This window comes from Equus przewalskii, chromosome 3, assembly GCF_037783145.1.
Source record: "Equus przewalskii isolate Varuska chromosome 3, EquPr2, whole genome shotgun sequence".
Classification (NCBI taxonomy): domain Eukaryota; kingdom Metazoa; phylum Chordata; class Mammalia; order Perissodactyla; family Equidae; genus Equus; species Equus przewalskii.
The window spans coordinates 60,209,568-60,234,898 of NC_091833.1; the positions used below are offsets into that span (position 1 = coordinate 60,209,568).

The following is a 25,331-nucleotide window of genomic DNA, read 5'->3' on the forward strand; positions in this document are numbered from 1 at the left end:
GAGTGACTCCGAATGTCGACGCCTTTATAGTTTTGCTAAAGCGTGAACTTGAATTGTTCAACAGCAAGGCTCATACATGTGGGGAAATCAGCTAATAGTAAGTGACATTCCTAAACACCTGAGCACCCACTCTTCAATGAAGCTTTCTTGTTCTCATTAGGAGTCTAAAGGAATGCAAACATTTTCAGTTATGTTTTTTTGCATCTTACTAGGTAAATTATATCCCTTGGCGTTTTGAGGATTTGAGAGCTCACAAACATCAGGGGTATACTGTTTAACTTATATAAGAAATAGACTTTGTTTTCCATCTTTGTTTTCTGAAAGGAAGACCAATTGCTCTGGGAAGAGACAGACAGAGGTACACAGCTGTGAACCACTTTATTCTATTCCCTCTCGTAAACTGACTGAACTAAGCTTTGAGCAGAGAGAAAAAATGACACGCAAGAACACTGGCTGATTTAAAACGAAAAAGACAAAAACCACCTTTCTGCTCAGAACATGTGCTTCCATCATGACGTAAACCTTAGGTATTAACTATTTGGCAAAACCATTTTTGTAAGAGTATTTATTGCTTTCTCGCCACAAAACTGTTTCTGGTTACAATGAGCTAATGAGCAGATAAGTCCTTGTCTCTTTCCTTTTTCATCTGCATCTACGAAGGGCATCCTTAAATCTTTGTATCACTGACACGAAAACCTACAGCAGAAACTTTTCCCCCTTAGAGAAGTTTCACTCACTACTTTACCTGTGAAAGGATGTTCGTGCACTGTTGCAACAAAGAAACTGGAGGGTTGCCAATACTTGTAGCAAGTTGAACCCTGAGCAACTGTTCTTTTTGGGTGGCATTTTCTTGCAAAGCATGGGCAAGGGCCACAGCAGCACACCAGTTTGAAAGGGAATCAGTAGAAAACAAACCTCCGCATAATAATTGACCAGCTGAGACGGAATTACCTGTTGCTACAAAGATGGCAGAGAGATGACAAAAACATAAAAATTAATTACGCTGTTTTTCCACACACACAAAAAACAGTATGAAATACTATTTAAAAATCTGTTAACAGTATTAAGCAACACTTTCAAAAGTCTGCTTTTCAAAACAAAATAAACATGACAAAAAAGTACCTTGGAAGAAAAGTAGCAGAACAGAAATATTTGAACACTTTAGGCATCAAATTGATGGTGGCAATATTTTAGTAAATTATTACTTCAATTAAAAACTACATTTGTAAAAAGCAAATTCAAGAAAACGCCATATTTTAACTATTCTACTACATCTAGGGTCTTTTATAATTTATGATATATCTTACCATTAAAAGCTTGAAACACAATTATTTACTTTTTTTTTTTTTTTAAAGATTTTATTTTTTCCTTTTTCTCCCCAAAGCCCCCCGGTACATAGCTGTGTATTCTTCGTTGTGGGTTCTTCTAGTTGTGGCATGTGGGACGCTGCCTCAGCATGGTCCGATGAGCAGTGCCATGTCCGCGCCCAGGATTCGAACCAACGAAACACTGGGCCGCCTGCAGCGGAGCACGCGAACTTAACCACTCGGCCACGGGGCCAGCCCCACAATTATTTACTTTTTAAAACAGAAATTAGAACTACATTATTTACCATCAATGGTGGAAGGCAGAAGCGTTGACACAATTTCTCCTTGTCCTTTTTGGTTTTTATATAAGAAACACTGGAAACAATAGAGCACAGCACAGCGCAATACAAACGGCTGCCTTTCATTAACCATGGACATGAGAAGTACTACAATTGCCGGTCTGTTGCATTTAAAAAGAAAAAACAGAAAGAAACATTGCAACTCAAGTATGCAGATCAATAACTAGTCATTTTTGTTGACTGAAGAACCATAAGCAGAACACGAGCAAGTTCAGAATTTCCATCTCCGTTTCACAGAAAAGCTAACCGCAGCTGGGAGAGGCGCAGAGATTGCTTTCTTAGGGCGCAGCTAAGGAGAACAGGGGACACCGGAGCCCAAATACTTCAGCTCCAAAGACCTCAAACTCTTCCCAAAATGCCAACGTATTAATCTTGTCAGATAATTTCTAGTTTCAAAACACACAACTGAACTTCTTAAAAGAGTAAGATGTGTATATGACATATACTAAAGTAAGTTGTTACTTCCTCAGAGGAATCTCACTATTTCCCCTTTCCTACCTTGGTGGGTTTGAAGGTGCATTTACAGAAGCAAAGTAGTCTTGGTTTACTTGGTAGCCTCGAATAACTTCTGATACAGTATTAATGGTCTGTTAAGGAATTAAAAAAAAAATTTAGAGAAAGTAAGTCAAGGGAGGAAATCTTTTTTCAAAAGAAGAAACTGTGATATCTTTCTGCTTTGTGCTTTTAAATGCCAAAAATTCAGACACCAAAAAAAATCGGTGACAACATTATAATATTGTAACACTTTCTCAAGATAACATTTTAAAACATTAAGTGTAAGCCTCCAATTCAAAATAACACGACCACACACATTTAAAATCTCAAAAAACTAAAATTAATACTATCTTCTAAGAGATAGAATCTGTTTCTAGAAAACAAGAAAAGTATGCTTTAAAATATAATCAGAGAACAAATTTGAAATGTAATAAATTAGAAAATTCAACTTAAGGATTAAGCTAAAAAAACCTCCAAAAAAATACAATAAAAAGACAAACTAGATCCAGAAACTCTAAGAATCTATTAATAGAATTGCAGAAACAGAACAGAAATGAGGAAATTATCAAGGAATACAAAAAACATCCTGAGAACTGAAGCACGTACGTCTCTGGCTTGAAACGGCCCAGTGAGTGCCAAAAACAATTAGGGGGAAAAATGTCTCCAGTATAGCACAGTAAATTTCAGAAAACCAGAAATAAAAAAAAATCCCAAACATTTTCAGAGAGAAAAAGTAGGTTACATAAAAAGGGTTAAGATTCAAAATGGCTTTAGACTTCTTAAAAGCAACACTGGAAAAATGTTCCCAAAGGTGAGTGTTAATATTTCCAACTCTGAATTCTATACTTAGCCAAACACCAAATTAACTCTGAAGGTAGGGGAATGACATGAAAGAGCTAAAAACATTCTCTTGCCATTTACCCCTTTTCAAGAAGTTAAGTAAAATAAGATAATGAACCAAGGGGAAGGGAAAAAGACATGGAATCCAGATAACTAAGGAATGGAAGTCACGAGAGAAATAAAAGGAAATCCTAGGAGGGTGGTGGCTGAAAGCTCCAGGACAAGAGACGTGTGGCAGAAGTAGAGAATAACCAGCCCACACTGGAGCAGGATGAGGGAAGTCGTCCAGAAAAAGGTCTGCGACGGAGAACGATGTGGTAAGCATATGACAGTACGATATGCATAAATACATAGAAAATCAGTAAAATGAACAAAAGAACACTATTATAACTCAAGAAAGAGAAAAGGATACTAAAAGAAAAGATAGAGGACTCTACTTGGGTTAGCAGATAGCCATAATAGCTGGCAGCAGATTGGCATAATCATTATGCTAATTATATTTTTGTAGGATCAATAAGGAATTTAACACATAAAAATGGTAAACTATTACTGCTTTTTCCTTGGGCCGATACCTAATTCTTCCTAGGATTCCTGATTCCCCCTTGCACAGAGCAGCTCAGGCTTCCTCTGGTTTACCTCGGTCAGGATGTCAGCAGGAACTCCAGTAGCCATCAGGATGGTGCACAGCTGCTGCAACAGGCCGCACTGGAACATCGCTTTCTGGCAGCTGCTAGTAGCACCGGGAGGGTTGGTGGGAGATACCAGTACACGAATAAGCTGTGAGATAAAGAGAAAATAAAATTTGCCTTTTAAGGATTTGAAAAATCTTGAGACAAATTTATCTGTATGAACTAGAAAATCCATGTGAAGGATTCGTTCACCTGTCAGCCAGATCTAGGTGCTCCTCCCTTCAGCTCTCAAGCCAAGAGTTCTGTTACAGTACATACATCATGCTAGATGCTAGTTTGCCTCCTTCAGGTGACTGTGAACTCCCACAGAGGAGAAACTGCCTTGCCCATTTTTGTATCCCAAACAGCAAGCACAGTATTTGTAGCACAGTTCACATTCAGGAAATGAATGAATGAATAACAGTAAACGGTAGATTTCCTATCAAAGCGAGGATGAACTACCCAACTATAGAGCAGGTCTGAAAGCAGAATGGCCTGAGGTGTGATAAATTCCTCCTAAACTGGAAATATTTAAAGAATAGGCTAAAACTAACAATTGCAGACATGGTAGAAGATCTGTGAATTAGGGAAGGGGTTGACCTCGCTGAATGTCAACACTAATTAAATCCCCAAGATTCTATGATCCTATGATCAGTCTGAACTTGAACATGAAATTTCAGAAACACAAAAGTCATCACAAACAAGCGTTCAGCAGTTACATCTTCAGAATAATTTTATCTATTTCTCGCATTCTAAAAACAAGTTATAGGTCTATGTGTCTACAAAATCTTATATATCAAGATCAAATGGGATATGTATGATATTTTATCAAGAGGGTTGTTTAATAAATTGATGTCACTAGAGAGAGGCTTTAGGATTACACATTGGTTCCTGTCTTTGGACTTTTCTAGTCACACTTCTGTGAGGATTCTTTTAAAATTTATTCTCCTCCTATTCCTACTTAAAAAAATATATATATATATTTAAAGCAAATACCAAGAGATATATGTCATTTCACTCATAAATATTTCTATATGCATCTCTGATAAGGATTTTAAAAAGTATAATCATCTTGGCATTATTAAACCTAACAAAATCAACAATAATTCCATAATACCATCTAATAGCAGTGGGACATCTTTACTGATAATGTAAATAAAGAAAAGAAATTATCAAATTTCTAGATGACAGAGAAGTAGAAAGGGTAGTTGAAGAAAGAGGGAAAACTTACTCTAAGGAAATAAAGGAAGCCCTAATAACAACATTCAAGTATGTAAAATAGCACAAGGAACAGACTTGTATTTTCCCAGAGAGCAAACCAAGGGGAAGTTTGTAGAAGTTATAACAAGGCAGATAGTGACTCGTTATATAGATTACGTTTTTAATAATTAGAACTACCCCACAACGAAAAGGATTCTCTCATAAAGCAATGAACTTTCTGAGTCACTGGCAGTATCTGTCCAAAAAATGGCATAGAGGGGATTCCTATAAGGACAGGATGTAGAACCAGTCATAAAACTATCATTCCAAGAAAAAATTAAAATATTTTAAGACTAAAAGTTTTCAAAAACATGCTCCCCCCAAATTTAATCTGCAAAACTAGAATGAAATATCCTCAAGTAGATCAATTTCAATTTTTAGTGGCTTAGAATTCAACCATGATTATAACTGCGATGATGCGTAATTCCAGTTAGGACGTATCTATCCAAACAGAAGTGTTTATCATCAGTTTTTTTTTTGAGGAAGATTACCCATGAGCTAACTACTGCCAATCCTCCTCTTTTTGCTGAGGAAGCCTGGCCCCGCACTAACATCCATGCCCATCTTCCTCTGCTTTATACGTGGGACGCCTACCACAGCATGGCTTTTGCCAAGGGGTGCCACGTCCGCACCTGGGATCCGAACCGGTGAACCTTGGGCCGCCCAGAAGCAGAACGTGCGAACTTAACCACTGTGCCACCGGGCTGGCCCCTATAACCATTTTTGATGCATTTTCATAACAGAGAATTTGAAACACAAGCAACTTTAAATAAAGCTATAAAGAAAGAACACTCTAGTAGGTCAAAAAGAAGGAGAAGCTGTGGCCTGTGAAGTCATGAATGCACCAACTACTCAATACTTCAAGTGGAGAATACATTAGAGTGAGTTAAACTCAGTTTGTTAATTTTGAAGTTTATGTTCTCCAAGATCAGTATCTGGTTAGTTTACTGACTTTTTAAAAGTACAGAATACTTAAAGAACCAACTTATTACATAACTAGAATACTGTATTTTTATGTTTATATGCAACACTCTATTCTACATGATTTTTGGTAAAAAACAGTCCTTTACTTTTTAAACAGTGACAGTTTCTTCAAAAATGATTCTTTACATAGTACCCTAAACTATAAAACATGAGTAGGCTCCTTAAGCACTTTTAAATAGTCTCTATATGGCAGGAAATATATAAGTTTTTTACACATCAACAGATCCCTGCACTCTTTCTAATCACAATTTGAAAGGTACTTTGCTAAAGGAATTGCCTCTATTAAGAAAGCACTGTTGCGGGGCTGGCCCAGTGGCGCAGCCGTTAAGTGTGCACATTCCGCTTCGGCAGCCCTGGGTTCACCGGTTCGGATCCCGGGTGCGGATATGGCACCGCTTGGCAAAAGCCATGCTGTGGTAGGCATCCCACATATAAAGTAGAGGAAGATGGGCATGGATGTTAGCTCAGGGCCAGTCTTCCTCAGCAAAAAGAGGAGGATTGGCAGCAGTTAGCTCAGGGCTAATCTTCCTCAAAAAAAAAAAAAGAAAGAAAGCACTGTTGGGCAAAGATATCAAGCTCACCACTTGGGACATTATTTCTAAAACATAATAAAGTCTTGAAATGTGTAATACTGACATGTGAAAACAGAAATGATGAAGTTGGGAGTATAAATAGAAAGATTTTGCCCACGTTCTTCTGTAACATATTTTCCTAACGGTTTTTAGGCATATTCTAAACAGGGTAACTATACAATTTATTATCCAAATTGGGACACTTTTGAAGCAAAAGAGGACACTAGCAGTAATTATAAAACGAATCCTGTCCTGGCAAACTGGGGCATATGGTCACCCTAACTATCAATCAATCTTACATAGGCAATCCTCAGGGCACTCAACAATATTCACACTCAAAGTACTAGAGGGATTAACCATCTAGTTTTGAGGAACACAACTTCAGAGACACAGGCACAATTCAGAGACATTCAAAGACCCACAAGAATCACTAGACAGTCAGTAAGTTAGGAGGTTGCTATACAAACTTTAGGGTTTGGAGAAGGAATTCAATAAAGAAATAAATAAGCAAAATACTTCAAAGAATTTCATAATTTTCCTTGATGCAGAAATCATTTGGGATCCTAGTGTCTTCACTTTTACTATCTATCACCACTAAGCTTTCACCATAAAGATTAAATAAAATCACAGGTGACTTGTCAATTTAACTTCTATTGGACTTAAAACTCATCTATTAATCTTTGGGGACAGGGACTTTATCATTCATTTCTTTTTTTTTTTTAACTTTTTTTTTAAAATTTTTTAATTTTTTCCTTTTTCTCCCCAAAGCCTCCCAGTACATAGTTGTATATTCTTAGTTGTGGGTCCCTCTAGTTGTGGCATGTGGGACGCTGCCTTAGCGTGGCTCGATGAGCGGTGCCATGTCCACGCCCAGGATTTGAACCGACGAAACACTGGGCCGCCCGCAGCAGAGCGCATGGACTTAACCACTCAGCCACGGGGCCGGCCCATATCATTCATTTCTTAGCATTCAGTTCTTGGCTCTCAGTAAATGTTTACTGAATGAATTTATGTGTTGAACTTAACACTCTGAATATTAAACTTTATTATCAGAACCTCAATTGAAGAAAACATTTTAAAAATTCAAACAATCTACTCTATTATTCTTTGGTGTAAAAACCATCAGGAAACTCTGTTCAGATTTGCTTTAAAATAATCCAGTAGCGCAAGAGAGGGGAATAAAAGATAAAACAAAATTGCCAGATGTTAATAATTATTGAAGCTGAGTGATGGGTGTGTGTGTGTGTGGGGGGGGGAGTGGTATATCTCTATCTCTCAGTATAACAGTATTATCTCTTTATTAAAAGCTTTTTTTAAGTCCATCTCAAAGCAACTGAACATGTCGGATTTGCCAAATGCAAGCACTTTTCTTTTCTTTGAAAGGATCACTGTGCGAACTCTCACCACATTTCTGAGTACAGTATACCTGCAGCATTAGGTGCAGATTAGTCACTTTCTGTGCAGACCAGCCAGAGTTTTCATCTCCAACTTCAAACCAAGGTTTCATACTTTGAATATATGAGCCTTCTTTAAAAAAATTTTGATTGGAATTGTTGTTTTTTAACAAGTTTTGGAGCAAAATCAGACAATCTTCTACTACTATACCTGGGGAAAGAACGTAAAATGAAAGCGTTAAAGCTGATAAAACCTGAAGGAAAATTCAATCTCCAAACATTTTAAAAACATAAATCTCCATGCTCAGCATCTCTTCAGTATGGCAAGGGAGAGAACCTGCTCGGACTCCTGACGGCCACAGGCCACAAATCTGCTCTATCGCAGGTCCCCCAGTGATCTCTTAACTTCTATGCTCAACATACACTCACCTCAGTAACTCACGTTTTTTCTTCAAATCTCAGATTAAACATCATTTCTTCAGGAACGATTACCAAGATACAATGACCAGGTTAGCACCACCAACTACATACTTTCACAGTAGCCTGCTCCTTTTGTTACTATGTGGCATCTGTCTTCTCTACCAGATTATAATTCATGGAAGGCAGGATTTGTGAATACCCTACGAGGATACAGTGACCTACGCTGTATCCTCAGCAGGCACAGAGACAAGATATCATGTGTATACACAGTGGGTCACTATTAAATATTTGTTGAATGTATCAATCTGTCTTATTTAATCTCTAAGAAACAGTCGACATTGTTGTCTCTATGTCTCTTCCTTGACACTTCCTCTTCCCTTGGTTTTTAAGACACTAACTACTCTCTCCTGATTTTCCCTACAGATCTCTGGCCACTCCTCAGGCTTCCTATTGTTTATGGTTCCTGTTCTGCCATTTGTCCTTTTCTCTGCTTACAGCACACCACTCTCCAGGGTCGTTTCATCCACACTACAGCTTACACTATTATCACAGCTGAGGCTTGATCTCTCCTTCACCGAGTGCTGGTTTAACCAATGGTCTCTTTCCTCTGTAAAGCACATGACTGACCCTGGACGCTCACAGCTAGTAGGTTCCTCTGTGTAGCACCCCACTTTTACTCCCATTGGTTGAGCTGTATGTTTACAAGAATCAATTGCTTTTTTTCTTTTTGATTAACAGTCTTTATTTTTTACAGCAGCTTGAGGTTTACAGAAAAACCGAGCAACAAATAAAGGGAATCCCTATATACTTTCTCCCTCCCAGTTCCCCCTATTATTACTGTCTAGCATTAGTGTGGTACATCTGTTATGACTGAGGAATGAACACTGATACATTATTAAATTCCACAGTTTACATCAGGGTTCGCTTTTTGTTGTTTGGGCTTTGGCATATGGGTTTTCACATACACATATATATATATGTAAAGTGTCACATCTACCATTACAGTATTATACAGAATAGTTTCACTGCTCTAAAATCCTCTGTGTTCTATGTATTCATTCTTCTTTCCTACCACCCCCAAATCCCTGGCAACTACTGATCTTTTTACTCTCTCTCTCTAGTTTTGCCTTTTCCAAACATCACATAGTTGGAATCACTGAGTATGTAGCCCTTGCAGACTGGCTTATTTTTTCCTTAGTAATAGCATTTAAGGTTACTCCGTGTCTTTTTGTGGCTTGATAATTTTTTATCATTGATTAATATTCCCTGTCTGGATGTATCACGTTCTGTTTATCCATTCACCTACTGAGGGACATCTTGCTTATTTCCAAGTTTTGGAAATTATGAATAAAGCAGCTATTAACATGTATGTGCAGGATTTTGTATGAATATAAGTTTTCCACTTATTTGGGTAAATACCATGGAGCATGATCGCTGGCTCATACAGTAAGAGAATGTTTAGTTTGGTAAGAAACTGCCAAACTGTCTTCTGCAGTGGTTGTACCATTTCGCATTCCCACCAGCAATGAGTGAGTTTCTCTAGTTCTACATCTTTGTCTGCACTGGGTGTTGTCATTGTTCTGGATTTTCGCCAATCTAGCGGTGTGTGGTGATAAATCATTATTTTAATTTGCATTTCCCTAATGACATATGATGTTGAACATCTTCTCATATGCTATTTGCCATCTATATATTTGCTTTGGTGATGTGTCTATTCAGATCATCTGCCCATTTTTTAATTGGGTGGTTTGTTTACTTATTGTTGGATTTTAAAAGTCTTTGTATATTCTGCATACAAGTCTATTTTCAGATATGTGTTTTGCAAATATTTTCTTCCAGTGTGTAGCCTATCTTTTCACTCTCTTAACAGTGTCTTCTGCAGAGAAATTTTCAATTTTAATGAAGCCTCACTTACCAATTTTCTTTCATGGATCATGTTTTGGTATTGTATCTAAGAGTAAATTACTTTTGTTCACAAATCTACCATGCTATTTGCACTGGTTATTAACTATTATGTAAACTGATAAAATAAGTATGACAACAGAGCTATTCTTATGAAAACTAAGTTTAAGTCTTTGGCAAAACTCAATGAAAGCAAGCTATTAAGAACAGCTATTGTTACGTATGAATAATACAAGTCTAAAAAATAAGCCAAGTAATTGTAAAAACCCAGAAAGGTCCTGCACTCCATTTCAAAGAAACCAAAATGCAAATCGTACATGATGTATTATGCGTGTGATGTCTGCAAGAAAGACGATGAAAAACTCTTATCAGCAGACCCATATTTAAAGAAAAAGTTCTGGCCCTAACCCAAAAGATTAGTATATAAAATATACATTTAAAAAAATTTATTACATTTAACTTAAAATAAAATGTTTAGGGTGCACATTTTAAATACTTTTTAAGAATCTCTGATTTAACCAGTCCTGATCTCTCTGGATTAGAGGCTTCCTTACCTCATATTGCTGAACCATGTGGATCCTCTCCTCATGAGGAAGAACCACTATATTTGTCTCTTACGCAGGACCATAAATCTCCCTTAAATAAGATCTGCCATTAGGACCACTGGAAGGCCCTGGAGGAAACAGAATGTCAGAGCCCTCACTGTAACTGGAAGGCCTTCCTTCCAGTGTGCAAAATGAATTCTAGAGCCTTGAGGGCCACTATCAGTTACAAGGAACCACTGGAACTTGTCTTAGTAACCCTGAAGACTAGCTAAATTCCACCTTGCTTTAAAATCCCATTTTCTTTGGTCACCTCTGAAAATATGCACCTCTTTGGTCACCTGTGCTCTTCCATTTTCTTATCTTAGAATGTTTTGTACTTCCTCTCCCCTACTTAACCTCCTTCTAAATTTTTTCATGACGCTACCTCAAACTCCCAAATACTGCTTAATAAAACCTACTATCTCCTCAATTTGGTGGTCTAGGGGTTAAAACTGGGTTCTCTCATCACCATGGCCCAGATTCATTTCCCAGATAGGGAACCACACCACCTGCCTGTTGGTTGTCACACCGCGATGGCTGCATCTTGCTGTGATGCTGAAAGCTACACCACCAGTATTTCAAATTCCAGCAGGGTTACTCATAGTGGACAGGTTTCAGCAGAGCTTCTAGACTAGAGAGGCTAGGAAGAAGGACCTGGCTACCCACTGCCAAAAAAACTGGCATGAAAACTCTATGAACAGCAGCAGAGTGTGGTCTGATATAGCGCTGGAAGGTGAGAGGATGGCACAAAAAGACCAGGCATAGTTCTACTCTGCGGTACACAGGGTCTCCAGGAGTCAGAATCGACCTGATGGCACTAATAACAATACCCTCAATTACTTCATGAAATGTTCCTTTTCTTTAAACGTTCTCAAGTGAATGCAGTTTATGTTCTCAATCCCATGTACCTTAGAATCAGGATATGAAATCTACGATCCTCCCAGCCCAGTGTACTTTCCAGAGATCATAGTTCCTCTACCCTCTCCTAAAAATTTCCTGTTCTCTTGAGGCTCAGGTCACCTGGCTTATCATTTCTTACCACTCCTCACTGAAATTATGTAACAAATTCATGGTCACTACTCTTTGTTCCCCGAAAACATCACTGGCATCTTGCTCAAAGTCTTCTTTCTCTCTCCACATTTTGCTGTCACTCTTGATTTCAATTTCAACATGGACCTCTCAGTCCCAAGGGCCTCATCTTCAGAGAGAATTCTCACTCTATTACTAAAACCTATCTTTCCAGTTCAAGTAATCTCAACATATCTGTTCTCTTGCTTCCTTGAGACTTTCAACTCATCAACAAGCCTTTTTTCTCCCTTTTTCTGGAACCCCCTCTATCTTTACTTCCTCTCCTATCCAGCTTAGATTATACAGATCTTCATTTTTTCCATTCTATAGATAATATGCTAAGCTCTCTTGTCTTACTGTCTTTTCATAGCACCTTCCTGGAAAAGGCCCAAGCCTGTGGAAAATGGTCTGCCTAGCACTTTTCCTACATCTGCACCCAGGCAGCTGACAAGCGATCTGCACTGCTGTAAAATTGTGGTGAACACCCTCAATGGGACCTTTATCCCTGCCTGGTAATCTTCCTAACTACCAGCTCTCCTGTTCTCTAAAAGACTATTTTAACTTTCTCCCTAATTCTCAACTGTGTCCTCCTTCTTCTCTCCTAGCATATGACTCTGTCTTCAACTCAACTCCTTATCACCAAATCCGAAAAAGGACCTACATCTTTACCTGTGTCTTCCCATGTTATGACAGAAGATGTGCTGCTTCTCCAATCTTAAAAGCCAATTCCTACCTTTACTCTAGATTCCATTCCTTCCTCCTTTTTCAGGTATTATGTACCACTGGTTGATCATCCTCCCCAACTCCTCACTTTCTCTATTTGCTTAAATTGGTTGCCATCTCTCCTATTTTAAGAAAAAGCCCTCATAGATTAAAGAATTATAATCTAATAATCTCCATAGACGTAGAAAAAAATATTTACTAAAATTCAAGATTCATTCATGATAAACACTCTTAGTAAAAATCAATCTTAACGGTAAAACATCAGCATTCTCATTAAACTCAGCAACTATTCAACACTGTACTAAAGATTCCAATTAGTGCAATAAGACAAAAAAGAAAAGTGGTATAAGATTTAAAAAGGAAAAGAAAAAGATTACTCTTATTTGTAGAAAATATGACCATCTACACAGAAAGCTCAACTAGAACTAATGGTTTAATCAGGTGGTTGGATACAAGAGCCATATACAGAAATCAAGTAGTCACCAACTGAGAAGGTAATAGAAAAAGATCCCCTTCATATGGTAACAAAAACTGTAAGATCCCTAGGAATGAATCTAATAAAAAAAAGTCTAAGATTCTTTTGCTCAAAATTATAAAACATGACTGAAAGACATAAAAGACGACCTGAATAAATTAAGAGACATACCTGGGTTCGTGGATGGAAAAAGTCAACATGGTAAAAATGACAATTCTCCTTAAATTAATCTGTAAACTCAATATATTTCCAATCTAAATCCCAATGGGGATTTTCACAGAACTTAAATAGCAAACAAGTTTCACTCAAATAAAGGAACAAAAGGAAAAGGCCTATTACGACAATTCTGAAGAGGGCCAAGACAGAAGATCTTTCCTATAATCTAATAGATAGGAGATTATTATGAAGCTTTATTAAGAGAGTGTGGTTGTAGCGAGGAGCTAGACAAACAGACTAATGAAGCAGAACAGAGAATGAAGAAACAGACCTCAAATACACAGAAATTTGATTACAAATTTTCTATCATCATTCGAATACAAAATCCACATTAACTGTAAAAGACAAAATTTTAAAGTCTTTAGTAGAAGAAAATGATGGAACCTCTCTTTATGACCTTGAGGAAGAGACAGATTTCTTAAACAAGATACAAAAGCATAAACTATTAAAAAAAACCAATATGTGATTATATTAAAATTTTAAACTTTCATAGAAACACTATAACCAGACTAGGAGAACATAACTGAAACATGTATAATCAACAAAGGATTAGTATCCAGAATACACAAAGATCTCCCGGTAAGCAATGGAAAAGGAAAAATGATCTTCTACTAAAATGGGCAGAGGGGGAAAAAGACAAATAGACAAACACAGATGGTGAAAACACCCATGAAAATATGCTTAATTTAATTAGTTTAAGAAAGGAAATAATATTTCAATGAGATATCATCTCATCTCCATGAAATTGGCAAGCAAGGAGCGACAAGGACGTGAAGAAGCAGGAACTTGAAAACACTGCTAAGGGATGTACAGATTGATGAAAATCACTTAAAGAAGCCATTTGGCAATATCTGGTAAAGATGAAAAAAGTATGATTCTATTTGTAGCTAAATAGTGTAGAGAAACTTCAAATACAAGTAGACATATAAAGACTGTTCACTATAACAGTTTATATTAGCAAAAACAGATACAATCTAATTGTCAACTCAATAAGAAAATAACAGATCACAGTGGATTTGTCCTACAGAATAATACATAGCACTTAAAATGAATAAACTAGAGTAACAAGTCTCAACATGGATAAATCTCAAAACAGAATGTTGACTAAAAACAGAAGGTTGTAAAGTTATATTCAGGATACTTTCTATCTAGTTTGAGAACATGCAACATAATGCTATATAGTTTATGAATAAATATGAAGATGTGTGTGTACAAACTCACACAAATACATGTGAAAAGTATAAAAACATACATGAGAAGGAAAAACAACAAAATCAGAATATTGTCATCTTAGAGAAGGAAAGTAGAGGAACACATTAGAATGGTTACACAAAGGACTTGTGTTTTATTTCTTATAAAAAATCTAAAACGTGTAGGCAAAATGTAAGCATTTAATAGAATTGGACGGTAGGTACACAAGTGTTTGTTATGCTATTTTCCGTTTTCCGTTATGTTTGAAATATCAGTAAAAAATTTAAGAAGAGAAAAACCATTCCTCGTCAAACTGCACTTCCCGTTCACATCTCTTCCCTGCCTCTTCTAAATTCCTGGCATGTGTTTTCTCTACTACTCTATTTCCTGCTTCTAACTCACTTCTCTGACACTGCAATCTGGACTCTGAGGCAACCACTTTACACAACTGCCCTCCCCAGGTCACCATAGATGTCCATGTTCTAAATCCCACAGATACGTTTCTACCCTTACCTTGTTTGATATCTTAGCACCTTCTAGCAGTGCCACCCACTCCCCTGACCCTTCTAAAAGTGCGGTTCTCCTCTTGGCCCTCAGCCTGTTTCTCCTCAGTCTCTTTCACCAATACCTGCTCCTCTAGATCTCATCCCTTAACTACTGGTATACCTTAGGTTCCATCCTAGCACTTCCCTTCACTCACCATAAGGGACTCACCTAAACTTTTGTAAAAAAAAATTTTAATTTTTCCTTCTTCTCTCCTAAGCCCCCCAGTACATAGTTGTATATTTTAGTTGTGGGTCCTTCTAGTTGTAGTATGTGGGATGCCGCCTCAGCAGGGCCTGATGAGCGGTGCCATGTTCACACCCGAACTGGCAAAACCCTAGGCTGCCGAAGTGGAGTGCACGAACTTAACCACTCGGCCATGGGGCCAGCCCTGTCATCTAATCTTTCTTGTGAATCTAATTTTGTTTCATCTCTCATCTATAGTCTAAAGACTTTCAAATCTTCACCTCCAGCCTGGCCCTCCCTTCAAGATTAATATAGCCAACTCTCAACTGTACTACTATACTTGCAAATCCCAGTTCAGTGAGCGCAAATAGACTCATTTTCTCCTCTGCCCCTAGTGCTAGGCTTTTGGATCAACCTCTCATTAAAAACAACTAAAAACACTGAATTAAAATAAAAACAAAACCAAAAAGCCTTAGGAACAATAAAGAGTTGATAGTTTAGCAGGTTAAAACTGAAGAGAAAATGGATATTTCAAGAGGTAAACAAGTACAGAAGTAGCTTTTGGTTGAGAGTACATTTCTTGATCTTGACAAACCTAAAACTTTCATTTTGACAGTCTCATGGGGCAGAGGGAAAATAAATCAAAGCCAAGGACATACACAAGGTAGGGAGAGAATCTAATAGAGAACTCTCCACCTAATAAGCTGGGACTTCAAAGGGCTATAGTCTCAGGGTGAGAATCCAAAAGTTAACTAGTTCTCACACATCTCATAGCCTGGGTTTGCAGTGCCTGAGTGGTCTAGGAAATCTCAAGACTTGAATCTGGATTAAGGTGATCCCAGATAAATTGCATCCCCAGGGCTTGGCAGAAACGAATATATGTTTTCTCTGAAAGAAATTACCTTCCTCCCAGGCTTCAAATTCCTACAAATAATTTCTGTTAAGTACAACACAACTTATAGTCAGAGATAATCATGCACACAGAAAACACTGTACCATGTGCAGGAACCAGCAGAGCAAAAGTACTAGCTCCACAAAGACTTAAAATATTGGAATTATCAGACAGAGACTATAAAATAATTGTTTCTTATGTTCAAAGAAATAAAAGACAAGTTGAGGGCCAGACCCAGTGGCCTAGTGGTTAAGTTCAGTGAGCTCTTCTTCAGTGGCCTGGGTTTGGTTCCCAAGCACAGACCTACGCTACCTGTCTATCAGTTGCCATGCTGTGACAATGTCTCACACTCAAAATAGAGGAAGAATGGGACAGATGCTGGCTCGTAGCAAATCTTCCTCAGCAAAAAGAAGAGGATTCGCAACAGATGTTAGCTCAGGGTGAATCTTCTCAGCAAAAAAAAAAAAAAAGAAAAGAAAAGACAAGTTGAAAATATCTGCAGAGAAAAGGGCATTATAGAAAATTACATGGTAATTTTGCCAAAGAACCAAAGACAACTTCTAGAAAGGAAAAATTAAAGAAACTCAACAGATGTATGTTAACTAAACTGATTGTGGTAAACATTTCACAATACATGTAAGTCAAATTATTATGCTCTATACTTTAAACTTAGTGCTATATGTCAACTATATCTCAATAAAACTGGAAAAAACTTCAATGAACACGTTTAATAGCAGATTAAATACAAATGAAAAGAGAATTGTAAAACAGAAAACAAGTCACAGGAAATAACCCAGAATAAAGCCTGGAAAGACAAAAAGATGGAAAACACAGAAGAGAAAGTAAGATGACAGAGTGAAAGTCAAATCAGATGACTGAGAATTAAATCTGCATTTAGGAAGATAAAATGTGGCAGAGCAGTATTTGAAGAAACATAGCTAAGACTTTCCAGAAATGATGAAAGATACCAACCCAGATTCCATAAGCCTAACAAATATCAAACAGGATAAATAAAATGGAATCCATACATAACACTCTATAGTGAAAGAAAGAATATAAAGTAAGAGTCCTCATTTCTCCCTCCAATTGCATTCCCTCGAAGTTAACAATTCAGTGAGTAGGAAAGAATCTCTTCAAATCAGCCTCTTCATACTATACCTCCATCACTGTTCCCCTCCTCTGTAATAATGTCCAGTAGTCTCTCAAAAGCATTTTCAAAAGCAACAATTTTCTGGATCGCTCCATTGCTTCTTGTTAGTGCTTGTAGTAGTAAGACACCCTTATGGAGAAGAAAGATAATGTTTAGTGGAATACAACTTTACAAGACATTTTAAAATTACTTTAAAAACCACAGAATTTTAGAAGTGGCAGGAATTTCACACGGCCAACTCCTTCATTTCATACATAGGGAAATCGAGACAGAGAAGGTGAGCAATTTGCCTCCCTAAGGTTGTAGATCTCAAAGGGACAGAGCCAAGACTAGAATCCATGTCTACCAATTCCTAATTCAGTTTTCCTTTCACCATATAATATAAATATATAATTCTTGCATATTCATCAATCGTTACATAGCTTTCACCACGGCCTAAGAGAGTTGAGCACAATTATATGTCTCAGGAATGCCTCTGTACATGCTTCACAATAGTAACAATTTGAAATTGTGAATTCAATAATATAAATCAACAAACATCATCACATTCTAGCATAGAAAGTTCAGATATTTTTGTAATTATCTGGCCCCCAAATTGCCAAAACTTGATTCTAAGTTGATAGAAAAAAGATGAGAAATCACGCCTCGTGAATGGCATGTCCAGCATGAGACCTCACAGCAGACTCTGCTTCTGATTTTCAGTCTTCCCAGCTCTTGTTAAGCTGGATTTAGTTTATATATTCTGCAACCTCTTTATCATTCAAGAAAAACTCACTGTTACCCATTTCTACCTATTTCACTATCAAACACCAAGTATTTTACGAACCCCTAAGAGCCCAACAATACCATGATGGTCAAACAGATGGCAAATATTTCATGAAAAAAGCAGATATTACTTAGGAAGAAGAGGAATAGTAAACAGTTCAAAAGTCCCAAAGAGGCAAATTATCTGTCAGTACTGGGCAGATAAGTATTCACATAAGACAAAATATGCCTATGGCCTTAGTGAGTTTGTTGTACTCATTTTCCTGTCAAGTCTCTACATTAAGATGAGAGAAAAAGGCAAAAGTGGTTATTTTTAGATGCCAAATTCTCCCACTTGATGCTGCCAACTTGAGTTTAACAGCTTAGAAAGGGAGGAAAGTGGAAAGAACACTGAAACTCTGAGTTAGATAAAGTGAGTTTTAAAAAGGGCTGTCCTGCTTACTAGCTGTGCAACTTTAAGCAAATTACATAAATTCTGAGTCCGAGTATACCCATGTGTAAAACAAGGATAATAACTGTCACAGGGTTTTTATGAGGATGAAGAGATAAAATAACTTCCATAGAACCTATTATATATGTATATATACACTACTTATATCTTAAGTTCTCAATACATGTTAGTTTCTTTTCCCTGACTATTAAGAGATATATTGGTCTAATCAAACACATCTACTGAAACGCTATTAAAAACGAAAGTATACTCACTGGCCATTGAAAGTAAGTAGATATCAACTCCTTACTTTAAATACTGGTGATTAAAGGGGCTTATTTTTTTATCTTGCCTTTCATGTATGAACTGTATTTCAGGGTAATAAAGTAGACTAGTTGATGAAGTAAAGTTCTTTGTGGAAGATTACAGCTTAATCAATGTGAGAGAACGACAGAATTATAGAAATCATCAGTTAGCAATTCTTAAAAAAAATAACCGATTCGGGCAATGATCATTAATGGATGATCAAATGCAACGGAGGAATTTGATGTCAGACTGATAGAGAACTTTGCAATAGAGGGATCTGGCTGTCACCTCCTGAATCAAACCCACTGATTACTAAAAGTGAAACAGTCAGATATTTCATGTTTCTTGATGTGTTGTAAAATTAAGTGCACTGTAACACCTAGGAAATATCCCAGCAAAAAGGTGAACCAGAACCTAATCAAGACCTTTAGAATAAGTTAACGGACATAACAACCAAATGCATTGAAAGAACTTTGTCTGGATCCTGATTTGAAGAAACCACCTGTAAAAGATATTTTTGAGATAACGGGGAAACCTGAATATGGAATAGTTACCTTATTTAAACTGAGGGCTAAGACATCATTGTTAATTCATTAAATGTGATTATGGCAATGCAGCTATATAAGGAAACGTCATATAAATATGACATGTATACTGAAGTATGTAATGGTGAAATTATATTGATTGATTGTTTTCAAATACTCCAGCCAAAACCAAAAAAGAGTGGTGAGGGGAGGGGTAAATGAAGAAAGTATAACAAAATCATGAAAACTGATGGGTTTAGGGACAAGTTTGTCCGTGTTCTCTCTATTTTGTGTTTACATTTCTTATAATAAAAAATTAAAAATTAAAGAATGGAATTAAAGCCTGTCATCTAGAAGTACGCCAGTAGTTACTTCCTAGAGTTTTCTTAACCTTTTTGCTAATTTTTTTTTTTTTTTAAAGATTTTATTTTAGTTTTTCTCCCCAAAGCCCCCAAATACACAGTTGTATATTCTTCGTTGTGGGTCCTTGTAGTTGTGGCATGTGGGACGCTGCCTCAGCGTGGTTTAGATGAGCAGTGTCATGTCTGCGCCCAGGATTCGAACTGACGAAACACTGAGCTCCTGCAGCGGAGCGCGCGAACTTAACCACTCGGCCACGGGGCCAGCCCCCTTTTTGCTAATTTTTAAGCATTAAGTAACATAAATAAAAATGATAGTGTCAGTGCACCTATGATAAATGACCAACTAATTCTCTAAATCCGGGACAGAATCAATGATTCAAATATAAAACAAACTGGGGCTAAAAATCTTTGCCAATATGCTCCCACATAGGCTAGTCAACATTGACAACTGTTACTAAGTGCAATCAGGAAGTTGATTAAAAAGAAAGAAAAGAGAATTTTTAAAGAAGGATAAAGAAAGAAAAAGACACAACAGAGGGGGTGAAACAAATAGTATATCATTCCAAGCAGTCAGAGAGAGCCATTAATTACTGCCAGAGGTGCCAGTTAGCTGCCTCTGACTGCTGCTGTCAACTGTGGTATACTACGGTGTTATATTACATAATGTTATGATAGTAATCCATGAAAAAATTCAGATGAATAGGTTTACTGAAGCCAAAGAAAAGATGGCTGTAAAACATGCAAAAACCAAGAATCTAGATGTTACCACAAAAATTTAACTTAAATCCTAATCCTAAAACTAATCAAAAACAACATAAATCAAGACTAATTTTATTTATTTTATTTATCTCAAATGAAAGTTGAGAAAAAAAGGTTAGGAGCAGAAAAAAAGAAAGTAGAGAGAGAAAGGAAATGATATATTTAAGTACCAAGATAATGCAGTCATGCAAAAAAAATTATATCTGAAAATGAAAATAAATGGTAATGATACTAATGGCAATCCAGGAGGAGGGAACTTCTTTATTAAATGGCTTGTAGGGTATCATCTTATTTATTTTTCAAAGATTGGTACCTGAGCTAACAACTGTTGTCAATGTTCTTTCCCCCACCCCTGCTTTTTTCTCCCCAAATCCCCCCAGTACATAGTTGTATATTCTAGTTGTGGGTCCTTCTAGTTGTGGCATGTGGGATGCCACCTCAACGTGGCCTACTGAGTGGTGCCATGTCCACACCCAGGATCCGAACCCTGGGCTGCTGAAGCAGGGTGCATGAACTTAACCACTCGGCTACAGGGCCGGCCCCATGGGTATCATCTTATTTAAACTGAGGAACGAGAGAAGAGGAGAATAACTTTAGGTTTAAGATACACAGTAATATTTTAGTCAAAGAAAGATACTCAATATTCCTAGTAGATGGGTCCAATTTAAATAAGACAATTCTTAAAAGAATACTAAGGAATAAGAAATGTCCTCATAAATTACATTACTATTTTTTCACCACTTAGAATACTGTGCTGACATACATCTATGAAATTTTAAATACAAAGCTGAAAAAACTACCTATGTGGAGTTGAAGTCAAGAGCACTTCAGTTTTGTCTCTGCTTTGCCACTAACCAGTTGTGAGCTAAGAGCAACCCAAATGGTATTTACCAGCACTGAGGATGGGTAAGAAAGGCACAGATCCACGTACCACAAATACCAAGATGAATAAGACATCACTAACAAAGAGCAAATCACTTGGTTTCCATGACTCTTGGACTTCTCAGTATAGATATGGAGAGTGAATTAGTTTGATATGAACTCCTATCTCTAGAATTTAATTAAAAAAAGATTTTTCCAATTGCTATCTAAAGTATCATAGTTTTGATCAAGTTGTAGATAACAGAGAAAAATATTCAAGCAACAAAACAGTATCACATCAACACAAAATATTCAAACTTATACACAAATATTAAAATAGAATGGAAAATAACTGCAGAGCAAATTGTACTCTATAGTTAAATAAAGATTACATGGAAAATCCTTTGAGACATATATTCAGTCAAATGAGGGTGAGTATTCCAAATGCAATGCTTTGTTAAATTTACAGTTAATGTCTAGGGATGTTTCCTCTACTCTTTCTGGAGGTAGAGTTTGGCGTCACTACAACCTTTCAGAAGAGGAGGGAAGAGATCCTAAACTTGTGGAAGGCACAAATTTGAATAGTAAAATCATTTGTCTAAGCCAAAATAGTGGATAGGCAGGCAACAAATAATGTGGCCTTTTATATAACTTAAACATGTCTAAAAGATGGGCCATTACCCCAACTCTCCAAATCTAACCTCTTGGGACTCTGAATAAGAGTCAACAAAGATTTTATTTGCAAAGAGAAAAAAAGCACAGCATTATTTTCAGACTTCTTTTTCAAGTTCAACTTACATCATTACGTATAACTTCCCTGGAATCTGCTAATAAGTCCATCAATCTTGAAACACCTAGAACACACAACCATGTGAAAAATACTGGCAGATAAAAACACAAATAGTGATTCGAATGTAAACAATTTATTAACACATTATTTCAGTCCCCCTATACAGGGAGGATCCTCTTTTAAATCAAAATGACATAAGATAGATGAGTCACTTACCCATGGGACTGACTAAAATAATTTGCTGCACCTGAGGCCCTAGTTGCTTTAAAAGAGAAGTAAGAAGCTTCACACCAGGCCAGCGGACGTGGAAATCAAACTCCTGCAATATAAGCATTTAAAATATTTAACATCTGTAATTCACATTTTTAAGAAAACCACTTTTTTTCCAGTTAATAGTGGTACCAAAAACTACCAACAAAAAAATAGTTTAGCAAACTTAAAAGAGGTAATTTAAGAAAAGGCAAAAAAAAAAAAAAAAAAAAAAGAGTTAATGTAAATTGATCAAGCTGATTAAACTGTTACTGACAGATAAAAAAATATTTTGCAAAAATGGAAATAAGAAGCAAACAGTATCTTAACAGATTATAGAGTTCTTGAAACATGCATGTGAATCTCCTGGAACGATACAACAAATTTCACTACCTTGAAAAGGTATGTATATGTTGCTTCCTCAAGAACACCCAAAAAGGCAACAAAAGAAGCTTATTAAGGGATGAGAAAAATAGAAAGGTTCTTTATTTACCTCCAATAAAGATAAAAGGAGAGTGACATTTTCTTGTTGTTTAATGAAAATTTCTGTAAACTGGCTTCCCAAATCCTCACTCTGTCTTGTGGAGTTTTCTTCTGTAATATTCAAAGATAAAGTACTTCAATATGATGCTGTTATTTTAAAGTATCCTTTTTGCTGAGGGAACTAAGCAAAAATGATTTAACTTTCTTGGACAGTGTGGCTGGTAGTGATATTACAATTATGCTGGAAAGACATAGCCTTAAAATAAATTCCAATGTCATTTAAATACATTTTTATTCTTTAAATGTTTAAATATATTCAAAGAAAAGATATTTAGATTTTTACATTTTCTCAAGAATATTTTTAGGTTAAACTTCTGATTAGAGTATAAGGGAACTTATTGGGGTGCTGGTAATATTGTATCTCAAATGTGATAGTCGTTACACTACTGTATACATCTGCCCAAATGCACAGGACTATACAACCCTAAAGAATAAATTTTACTGTATGTAAATTATACCTCAGTTCCCCCCCCCCATAACTGAACACATAGTCCTTGCTGACTGTTAGTGTTGCTGTGTTAAATAATTTAATTATAAAATTAAGCCAAACAACTGCAGATTCTTTAGTATGTATTTTTTAACTAACATATATATCCTATAATGTTATTTGGCAATAAAATCAGAATTCAACATTTAATTTTTCATTTATTCTTTAAAAATTTTTATGTTTGTCCTTAAAAGTCTTTAGGTTAAACTATTTGTTTCAATATACTTTGTCAAAAAAATACAAAGGATCACTAAAACCTGAAGCAACAATTACCAAAGCAAATTATTATTTAAAATCTGCCTATAGTACTACAAATGGCAAATACACTGCTCTCCATTCCCTCAGCCAAACCAGACACAGCTAATCCTTTTCGACATATTGCTGTAGGCAGTGAGTGTAAACGAACAGAGCTGGCAGTCAAGACCAAACTTAGTTATTTTCCCTCAAATAGTTCTTTTTCAAATGTGAGATTTTAATACTAACATACTTTAGAAATGGAAAAAACCCAGCAGATGACAGGAAAAGCAAAGTAATCTTGAGAGAAATTAAAAAAGACCTAAATAAATATATATACTGTGTTCTTGTATGAGAAAGTGCAATATTGTTAAGATATCAGTTTTCCCCCAGATTCAACAGAATCCCAATCAAAATCTCAGTCAGCCCTTTTTGGTAGAAATTGACAAAGTGATTCTAAAATTGATATGGGAATGCAAAGAACCCAAAAACCCCAAAACAATTTTGGAAAAGAACAAAGCTGGAGGACTTACACTACATAATTTCAAGATTTATACAAAGCTACAGAAATCAAGACAGTGTCATGTAGACAAAAGGATAGCCAAATAGACCAATAGAACAGAAAGTCCAGAAATAGACCCTTTAGCTCACAGACCTAATCGTAAGAGTTAACACTACAAAACTTTTAATCGAAAACATGGGAGAAAATCTCAGTGATTTCAGGTTTGGCAACGTCTTCATAAATAGTAAACAAAAGCCTAAATTATAAAAGAAAAAAATTGATAAATTGGACTTAATCTAAATTTAGAACTTTGCTCTTCAAAATACATTAGGAAAATGAAAATGCAAGTCACAGACTGAGAGAAAATATTTGTGAAATATATATCATAAAAGACTTGTTTCTAGAATACATAAAGAATTCTTACAACTCAAGTATAAGAAGACAAACAACCCAATAAAAAAATGGACCAAAGATTTGAATAAATGCTTCACTAAAGAAGAAAGATATATGGATGGCAAATAATCACACAAAAAGGTGTTCAATATCATTATTCATTATGAAAATACAAATTAAAAGTACCATAAGATACCATTTCACATCTATTAGAACAGCTAAAATTTAAAAAGACTGACCATATCAAGTGATGGAGAGGATGTGGAGGGACTGCAACTCTTATACAGCACCAGTGGGAATGTAAAATGATACAACTACTTGGAAAAATGGTTTGGCAGTTTCTAATAAAGTTCTACACACACCTACTATATCACTTAGCCATTGTATTCCTAGGAATTCACTCAAGAGAAATGAAAATCTACGTCCACACAAAGACTTGTACACGAATGTTTACAGAAGCTTTACTTGAACCAGCTAAAAACTGGAAACAACCTAAATGCCCACCCCCAGGGGAACGGATTAACAAATTGTTGTATATTCACACAACAGAATACTACTCAGTAATCAAAAAAATTGACTACTGATATACAACATGGATAAAACTCAAAATAATTACGCTAAGTGAATGAAGTTAGACCAAAAAGAGAGTGCATACTATATGATTTCATTTCTATAAAATTCTAGAAAAATGCAAAGTAATCTACTGTGACAAAAGCAGATCTGTGATTGAATGGGAGCTAGAAGGAGGAGGGATGGATTATAAACAAACACAAGGAAACTTCTGGATTATGTCCACTATTTTGGTGGTGGTGGTGATGATTTCATGGGTTTAAACATACATCAAAACTCATCAAACTGTACATTCATATATGTGCAGTTATTATATTTCAGTAAAGC

General features: G+C 36.3%; 1 protein-coding gene across 4 annotated transcripts in view; it reads right to left on the reverse strand.

Annotated features, from left to right (window-relative positions):
• The window catches only part of USO1 (USO1 vesicle transport factor), a 95,894-nt gene that overhangs the window by 23,233 nt on the left and 47,330 nt on the right, over positions 1-25,331 (reverse strand). For all 4 annotated transcript variants that reach the window (XR_011538671.1, XR_011538670.1, XM_070614630.1 and 1 more), the window contains exons 5-13: positions 22,769-22,869; positions 22,243-22,345; positions 22,035-22,090; positions 17,238-17,358; positions 7,912-8,090; positions 3,638-3,778; positions 2,165-2,253; positions 1,613-1,767; positions 746-957 (exon numbers count right to left, since the gene is read on the reverse strand). Coding sequence is in view for 2 of the 4 variants with exons in the window: in XM_070614630.1 (XP_070470731.1) it covers positions 746-957; positions 1,613-1,767; positions 2,165-2,253; positions 3,638-3,778; positions 7,912-8,090; positions 17,238-17,358; positions 22,035-22,090; positions 22,243-22,345; positions 22,769-22,869 (1,157 nt within the window). In the remaining 2 variants the exon portion in view is untranslated. The remainder of the gene's footprint in view (positions 1-745; positions 958-1,612; positions 1,768-2,164; positions 2,254-3,637; positions 3,779-7,911; positions 8,091-17,237; positions 17,359-22,034; positions 22,091-22,242; positions 22,346-22,768; positions 22,870-25,331) is intronic.